This window comes from Protobothrops mucrosquamatus, unplaced genomic scaffold (assembly GCF_001527695.2).
Source record: "Protobothrops mucrosquamatus isolate PMUCROS unplaced genomic scaffold, P.Mucros_1.0 scaffold12, whole genome shotgun sequence".
Classification (NCBI taxonomy): domain Eukaryota; kingdom Metazoa; phylum Chordata; class Lepidosauria; order Squamata; family Viperidae; genus Protobothrops; species Protobothrops mucrosquamatus.
In genome coordinates, this window is record NW_015386399.1 from 167,403 (window position 1) to 176,858 (window position 9,456).

General features: G+C 37.3%; 1 protein-coding gene across 1 annotated transcript; it reads left to right on the top strand.

The window, feature by feature from the left end:
- The first annotated feature begins 2,167 nt into the window (after positions 1–2,167).
- On the top strand, positions 2,168–9,065 carry NUP42 (nucleoporin 42). Its single transcript, XM_015810610.1, has 7 exons — positions 2,168–2,340; positions 4,216–4,411; positions 4,883–4,977; positions 6,141–6,217; positions 6,321–6,407; positions 7,761–7,845; positions 7,980–9,065. Exons 1-7 carry the CDS (start codon positions 2,217–2,219, stop codon positions 8,501–8,503), a joined length of 1,188 nt encoding a protein of 395 aa, XP_015666096.1. The 5' UTR covers positions 2,168–2,216; the 3' UTR covers positions 8,504–9,065.
- Positions 9,066–9,456: the final 391 nt, after the last annotated feature.

A 9,456-nucleotide genomic window follows, 5' to 3' on the forward strand; every position in this document is an offset into this window, starting at 1 on the left:
TGCTGCTTTCCAGCTGGAGCCTGGCACTGATCCTGGTGCTTCCGCTGAGCCCTGACAGTCCTGCAGCTCCAGCCATCTCTCGCTCAGGCTTGTGCGGTGCTGCCACGGTTCAGCTCATTCCCCTCCCCCGCTACCACTTTTCTAGGGTGGTCGCATACCACCTGCCAGGTGCCAATGTACCACAGGTGGTACCCGTATCACTGGTTGAAAAGCCCTGATCTATGCCACTGATTTGTGATTTTTGGATCACATGCAAGATGTAATATGGAGATTATTTTGGCAAGATTATAATGTAGGAACCTCTTTTTGTCCAATGGTCCTTAATCTTCGGGAGCCACCTGCCATACAATCTCACATATATTGCAAACTTGGGTTTCACTAATCATTAGGTTCATAAATATGCTAAGCCAAAACAAAGCAGATTACATTGTGGCTTAGTATGCGTGAATTCAGACAGTATTAGATTGCTGCACCACAGTATGTGCCTGAAGGATATAGCTACTCCAAAACATTTTCCTAGAAGGCAAAATAACTTTATTTTAAAAACACAAAGATGGGGGAGGGGAAGCACTCTACTATTTTGAAGAGTTTCCTACTCCAATAATTTTCATAGAAGACAAACCATAAATTCAAAGATCACTTATGCCAAATTATTTTAATATTTGATTTCAAAAATCACAGCATAGTACTATATCAGTTTCACAAAATACAGATTGATAATCAAAAAGAGTTGAACACCAACCACAGACAATATTCCTTACAAAACACTAAATGAAAAATGGCGAACATCACCCCTCCCTGCAAACCATAAAGCATCTTCCACAACTACTATTTTCCATTAAGCTCTGTCACTATCTTGCTTTACATTTCAAAACAAGGGACTTAATAAAACTATAATTGCCTAGTATTTTTATTTGGATCTAAAAGCATTCCTGAAAATAAAAGTGGCAAGGGAAAGCCAACTGACTGAGTAGTTAAGGCACCAGCTAAAAAGCAGGAGACTGTCATTTCAAGTCCAGCCTTAGCTTAAAGCTGGCTGGGTGAATTTGGGCCAGTTACTATCAGTCCAACCTCACAGGATTGTTGTGGAGGAAATAGAGGAGGAAGGTATCTTCAACTGTCTGTTAGGACATAATTATAATTTAACAGTGGCTACACTTAGAAAATAAGACCCTAACTCTTCGATAGTTGTGATGAAATAGACATTTTACAATTACAACTTCATAGAAAACATTATAGTTGCCAAAATCCACTACTACATACCGGTATCTACTACTGTGCTACTAGCATCTTATCATTTGAAGCCTCCAAGGAAAATAAATCAAAAGGGGACAAAAGTCATAATGATGATAAAACACTGAAACTACTTGTTAAATAAATGCCATTGCTTTGGTATGAAAAAAGAACCAGTAATACAATATTTAAAATATGAAATAAGAAACTAACAAAACAAAAAGGGAAACTCAATTAAAAAACCACCCATTAAAACATGATCACGTGGAGTAAAACGAATCAGTCTTTCAATTTTGTTAATCAAAAGGATGAACACAAATAAATCCAAGATTGCACTACTTCAGACTTACAATGTTTCTACCATAACAAAAAAGTTTTTATTGTACCCAGAATTAAATACAAATCATTGTTCTTCCATTATTTGTAACTTCTAAATTCAATTAAATATATGCAACTATTTCTACATCACAAAACTTGTAACCAACCAAGATGTGTTTGGTTGCTAGGCATGCACAATACACGACATTAAAAAGTTTGATCAGTTTATGACGGAGCATGTTGTGTAAAAGATAGGTCTTTCCTCCCCATTTTCTCAACCCTTCTAATTTCAAAATATAAAAGTGGGATTGGTATTAGTGGCACAATACAGAGACTTCCTGCTGAATGTCGCCTTTAAAGGCGCATTAAATTCTTATCACTATATATTCGGGTGCCTGTTCTTTTTAATTAAATGTAACGAGATATCTTAGATTAAAAAACAAAAACCAATTACTTTTTACAATGTTGAAGGGCAATCTGCCAATGTATTTACTTCCGCCAGGGTAGACTTGTCGTCTTTACGTCATCATTAGACGCCCTGATTAAGGCACGCCCAAGTCGTACTATAAATACTGCCTAGCCCTGGAGAAAATCTTGCGGAGCGGATACGGTAGTAGAAGCAAAGCGGGAAACTTGTATTGGCGGTGGTGAGACGTTGCCTTCTCATGGCTCGTAATTCTGGTTGGGTTTGCTCTTACTACTTACAGGGCAACTGCCGTTTCGGTGATAGATGCTGGTATGAGCATCCACGTGGTGGCAGAGCCAGCCAGGCCTTTGGTCAAAACTCAGGTGCGGAGGGGATTTGGGTGCTCCATTAGCCGTTAAGGGTCGCCACTTGCAGTTTCTAGGCTTTCTTCCCGCAGGGAACGTGGCTGCATAATGGTTATTTACTCGTGAGAGAAAGGTCCACTCCCGCCTTCTAGGCTGCCAGAGGCATTCGGACAAGTGTTGGTTTTTACTTAGTTTGCTTGTATCTTGCTCTTCACCACCACCACCACCCAGCCTCTTTTACTGTGATAGGTTGAAGCCAAACTTGCCCGTACTTTTTATTAGGATGCTTAGACTTATTTCTTGACCGCTGTCTTTGCAAGAGAATCCTATAGCAGTTAACAAAGTTAAAACGGAATTCAAAAAATATTGAAATCCATTAAATAAGATTAAAACAAGGTTCGTTACAAAAGCAATGTTAATGGGCAATGCAGTCTCGTTCTGTAATTACTACTCAGCCAGTGTACTTGAAGTTGTTATCGTACTCATGAAATAAACATGTTAGTCTTATATGGATTTCAGTGGGATCTACTTTGAGTAGAACTAAATTCATCCCACCCTGAGTTTTCCGTTCATTTAGGTCTCTTCCACTTCAGCTGCCACAGCAACGTGTAATTAATTGCAATTATTGAGAAAATCACATGGTTCCAAAAATGGTGAGATGCCATTAAAGTTTGTTAGGCTTTTGGACACCTATAGAGATTAAACAAACAAAGGCTGTTTGCTTTATTTCAATTTACTGTAAATGCTAGTTTATACACACTTCTCTTGCTCAGCTGTTGGAACACTGGCTCGTTGTGGTCTCTGCAAATTCTCAGAATTTAAGTCCAGCACTGATAAAGATGTGAGGACAGACATCCTACAAAATAGCCAGCACCTGTGCTGCTATTGTCCTGTCTCTTTCAGGCCTCTCCCTAGCCAACACAGCAATTGTTACTTATAAAAACTGAGCAGAGGCAGCTGGGTATGGTGTGGGGGAGGGCTCTGTGTGTGTGTGTGTGTGTGTGTGTGTGTATACCTAAAGCAGCCTAAGCTGTTCTTTACCAGTAGGACATAAATAGTAATTGGAGGAGTAGCAGTAGGAGGAGGTGTAGAAATGGGAAAGAGTGGAGTAGGAAGCAGTGAATACTAGCCTTTGAGCTCTGTGTATTGGCTCTCTTAGATTTTGGAGCCCACTGACTTGAATATATGTAAAAAAGGCTACCTCTACCACAAATGTACAAATGGTAGAGGTGAGATAGATACATAATTGGGATACCCAAAAGGTGTGATATCCAACCATACAAGTGGAGGTGGCTTAGACTAAAGGAGTTCAATAAACATTCCATGAAAAAATAAGTTTTGGCTAAAATGGGGCTGTAAAAGGAAAAGAGTTTGCCTCTCACAGACCTCAGACTCTGCAGGAATTGACCTGCATCCTGGCTGCAGAAACCAGACCTCTTACCAGAATTTACACCAGACTAACATGGAAAAAGCAGAAGGTCAGATAGGCTGGAATGCAAAAAAGAGGCAAGAAGAGAACAGTGTTGGAGACTGATAGACCTCCTTAAAAGGGATACAGTCACCAGAAGGGGCACATTACAGGAATAAAAATTATCACAGTTGTGAAGTAATTTGGTGAGATAGAAATCTCAATTTACAATGTAAAGTAATTAAGTATGGAACAAGAGTACTAAGCTTGTAATAATATGGATTCTGTTGTCATGGGATTTACATTTGAGTTATTTTCTGTAGGTCTTGAATTTGTACCCGGTCAAGTAGTCTTTATGAGGCCCATTTCTGTTACTTAATTCTATGATTAAATTATGTTAAAATAGATTATATTAAATTAGATTAAATTATGTTTTTATTGCAAAGAAGATAAATGTTTGACACATAGTGTTCTCTTTCATTCAGACTCTAACAGAAGAGGAACTCGGGGTAGACCGCATCATTATTCTGCTAGTTTGCAGGCATCTAATTATTCAAAATCTTCTACGTGGAAAAGCAACAAAGATCCCAGATCCTCAAATTTTTCTCAGAATAGATTTACTGCATTAGATTCAAGTGAACATGTGAATAAGGATATTCAACCTGAAGAAGAAAATCTTCAGTAAGTGGCATTTTTCCAATTCTTTAATTACTATGAGATTTAAATGTACAATTAAAAACAATCTTAATCTCTATGTCTTCAGTTCTTAGTCATCGTTGTTTATACAGTTCATTGAACTGAGTATTATAATTGCGTACAGAATATGCAAATTGACTTGTAGACATTTTATAGGTATACCTAGAGACCCTGGGGCAAAGGCACTATCCTACTGGTGTGGTTTCTTGATTGTAGAGCAGCACTCTCATCACAACTTACTCTGTCAGACTAACCAATTTTAGATCAGGTCCTATTTGCAGTGGGAATGAAAAAGGATTGTAGTTAAGTCCTTCATAAAATTAACTATGCTTTTTATTATATTCAATAAGTCTTGATTTGTCTCCATGTTTAAAAAGAGTGAAACCTTAAGATTAGCTTAGCTTGATTTTACATCAGTTTAGTATGGGTTACAACTTTCCATTATCATTTATTCAGTGAAATAATAATGAAAGACATGGAGATTTGGGAATCTTCTGGACAATGGATGTTTTCTTCCTATTCACCAGTGAAAGAAAAACCTAATATTTCAGGTACAAATTACTCTATTGTCAGGTCTCATTGGATGAGACATTGCACATATCTGTGTAACTAAGGCACTATGGATTGAGTGGGCTATTTAAACTTATTATTTATTTATTAAATTGATTTGCTGCCCATCTTGCCATAAGACAACTCTGGGTGGCTTACAACATAGTAAAACAGTATTATAAAATATTTAAACAATATAGCATTAAATTAAGAATTAGTTAAGATGGCAGGAATATCCAGTGGGGTGGAGGTAGATTAAATTCTATTTCAGAAAGGAACACCTACATCCAGGCCCCAGGCTAACCTGCACAGCCAGGTTCTCAGGTTTTTTTCGAAGGCTGGGTGAGTGAGTGTGGGGGTGGATCTCACCTCAAAGGGTACTGTGCAATGTTCCAGAGGGCAAGAGCCACAGCAGAAAAGGCTCTTCTCAGACTCTGCCAGGCAAAGTTCCTTGGCCAACTTTTTAAATGCCTTAAATGCATGATTTGGGACAGAACAGTTCTGTTTGCAATGGAGCATATTTTAAATCTAAAATAGCTACATCCCCTCATCTCCTGATTCTCCTCTGCAGGTATCTCTTATTTGTGGACAGTGCCCACACGAACACTCATTATGTGGCCAAACTCTTATCCTCCATTGGAGGCTAGATACCTTGGGAGCTATTAGCAGGAGAAAATGGAAAGCATGCGAGCTCAATTTATTTTCCTTAAAATTACTATTGCCTGGTGAATATAGAGATCGGTCACTATAAGATGTATTTAAAAATTAGACCAAAATAATTTAGACAAGGCACCTTTGTTCTAATATGTGATCAGATGTAGGAGACAACCATATGTGTAATATCCAGATCTCAAGTAGGCATCTCGGGTCTAGAGTTTGCAATTGATTGACCTAGCTTTTTAGAGAGAAAAAATGAACATCAGAAGACAGCAAGTGTTGTGAATGGCAATATGGGACACTTGGTAGAAGATGGACAAAATTTTTGACTTGGTTTTGCAGGGGCTTAAGAGACAAAATGAACGTAGTATTTTTCTTTATTTGCCTAACGAATTACACTGCCTATGAGTCTTTCTTAACCACAAATTTTATCTGTATGTATAGTTACCAGTCTTTCATTATGGGGATAAAATATTTCCCTTTCTGGTCTTTATTGTTATCCTTACAGGTTTCTCTGACTTTCTGCAAGAAGAGTTGCGTCTTGCGTATTATAACTGTAAAGCAAACAATAACACACAAGCTTATGTAAGTCTCTATATTGTTTAATGTGGAAGGCTGAAACATTTTTTTTCCAGAAAGATATTTGAAATGTGAAGCACTAATGAATAATCTTTCTTCCTCTTTTTAGGTCAATTCAGTCCAGCAACTAGCTACTCGGTGGAAAGGTAGATTGAATGAATTGAAGAATGCAACTCCCTCTACTAAAACTGCAACAGTGAGTATAACTGGAGAGTCAAAAGTGGTTTTGTTGTGTTTATTTTTTAAAAATCTTTTTCACATTTTTGTTCCTGATTTTCAAACCAGTAATAATTTTGAGCATTAAGTCAACTAACAGTGTTTGAATTAATAGAGGAAAGCTACCAGTTTGTTTCAGTGATAAGAGGGATTAAATTTACTGTAACTACTACTGTTCAGATAACTGGATTTAATATAATTAGCAGCCTTTGTAAACACATTTAAAATTGTAGGCAAAATGTTAGGTCACATTTTCAGCATTTATTTTATTCAAGGGCATGTGGGGAATTATATAGAAAAATAACCAGTGGCATAGAAATATAATAAAGAAAATAATCAGGATTCCCTGTGGAATCTACCAAGTTTTTATCTGCTGCTAATCTGTACAGGTTGAGTCCAAGGCAGATAAATGCTTGTCTGAGTTTTCATTTTGAGCCTATTATAAAGGACAAATCAGATAAGATAGGCCTCTCTGTGCTCTTAGGCAAAGGTTTACCAGTGTATGAAGGCTTGAACATCACATTCCCTCCATATAAATATTGCTCCAGAGGTTTAGAAATTGGATTAGACTTCTAGTTTCCCAAATGTGAAGTGTTGTGCCACCTTCAGCCAGCAGGTAGATGCCTGAGGTCTTATTTAGCTTCCTTGCCTAGGTCTCTGAGAAAAGGTGCCTTTTTTTTTCCTGCCTTCCTGCCAACAAATTTATATATAAAAAAAACAAGCTTCCTTTTTTATTTTAAAAGATGGTAATTGCCAAGTTGAAAAATAAAGGAGCACTATGCCCCTTTTAATAGAAACTTGAAGTTTCTCTGGAGCAGAGGCCAGGAAAAAAAATGCAACTTGCTGCTAAAGCAAATACATATGAAATAAGATTTTACAACAATGTAAGTAGAAAAAAATAGATAATAAAAATTATCTCATTCTAATTTAAGTCATTCTCACTTAGTAGCCACAACTGAGCCCAGAATTTTAGTCGTATGTCATTGTGGTCATTAAGAGGGTCACCACATGGTTGTTAAGCGAATCCATCCTCTCAAATGAATGTTTTTTGCCAGAAACAAGCAAAGAGCTTACAAACTGCAGTCAATGACAGTTGGAAGCTGCAATCAGTTATGAGCAGGAACTGGTTGCCAAGTAGCTGAAAAGTGATCACAATACTGCAGGGGGATGCAGAAATCATAACTTTAAGGGAAAGTTGTAAGTGGTAACTTTTTGGGCTCCATCATAATTTTCAACAGTCCTTAAGCACCCAGCTGTTAAGTAATTGCCAGTAAGTATGTGTATTTCAAAATACTTAATCTGAAGCAGTAAAACAAAATGTTTGGTTTTTAAGGTCACTGAATTGAAGAATGTGACTAATCACCGATCTCCTCCATTTGGGTTTGGAAGAGAGCGGATGCCGCCACCTAGAACATCAAGTAAGGGATTTGTTTTGGCTGATCCATTTCACTGCATGTTTCATTTTGATTATCTTAGTTTCCCTTTAGTGCAGTTTTCTTTTTCTTAATATTGCGACTATTCTTACAACTTTTTCTATATGCCTTAATTGCAGACTTTCCTACGGATACACGGAATACTGGTCAAGCCTTTTCTTTCAAATCTTCTGAACCTGCTGCTGTCTCATCTGGAAACCTTCCTAATGTCCAAGGTGCTGTACTTTCTTCAGTTGCTCCTCCTACAGTTGGCTATAATAATATGCCAGATTCTTCAGCAGGATCCTTTTCATTTAATATGGCTACAACACCAGATGAAATTGGAACATCTAGATTTTCAGGATTTGGAAAACCCTTTTCTGCAAATTTTTCACCAGACACCACACCTGCTACAGCATTTGGAAAAGCAATTGTACCTCCTGCTTTCAGTTCTATATATACACTCTTTGGAGAATCGACACCTTTTCTTACAAGTAATATTGCAGTGAAATCCCCAGCAATTCCATCCTTTGGCTCTACAGAAGAATTATTTACTTCCCGGCTCCAACTGTCTACAGAAGAACTAAAACAGTTCAGCGCTAAAAAATTCAGTTTGGGAAATGTCCCATTAAGACCGCCACCCATGGAATTTCTTAATATGTAGCACACGTTCTACAGATGCTCTTTCTATTTGTTTTTCTACATTTGTTAACATATGTACTACGACCAAATCCTTGGACTAAGTTTAATTTTCTTTATGGGTCACCAACAATGCTTCAGAATTATTGGATTCATTTCTACTAAAGAATATTCTTGATTTATTAATACCAAAATGGAAATTTTTAGTTTGAAAACAAAACGTTATGTTGAAAATAATGGTTATTCAGCACTCATTCTTGGAACACTAAAAGTCTGAATATAAACTTGGTAATAAGCCTTAGGTACTGTATTTTCTTTGGCTGCTGCCTATGCAGTTGGCTTTAATAATCTGCCAGATTCATTAGCAGGTTTCTTTTCATTTAATGGTACATCTGATGTGGCTTCAACATCAGATGGAATTGAAGCACCTGGGTTTTCTGGATTCGAAAAACCTTTTTTGTGCTGCCTAGATTATATAATATTAGGCTTATTACTGTTCTTTATGATATAGCCATATGAGGATAAATGATAAATTTGCAGAGGATTAGTAAGGCAACTCCATTCAATGCAAAAGAAGAACAATAAAAATAAAATCGCTCCTGCGCAAATCTGTCCTGGTGTTCTTCATATTGTTTGCGTGCATCTGGTTGCATACTAGAGTTTCCTATTGAAGGGAAGGTTCGGAGTTATTGAGTTGCTTTGCATCCTAAAAGATTGGGGAATACCCAAATAGCCACTCCCTGGAGTATAAATAGAATGCCTTGACTTGCTAGAAATAGGGCAAAAGCTGGAAAATAAAAGCTGCTGCCATACTTTTTCTATTTTCTTGTGATTCCTTTGAAATTACACAATACTTAATGTTTGCTATTGTAACTATGGAATAGTGGCTAAGGGGTTGGTTTTCCTCAGAAAAATACAGGCAAATTTCTAATGGAGCTCACTGGCTACCTTATGGCCAATCTCACTCAACCCAGTCAG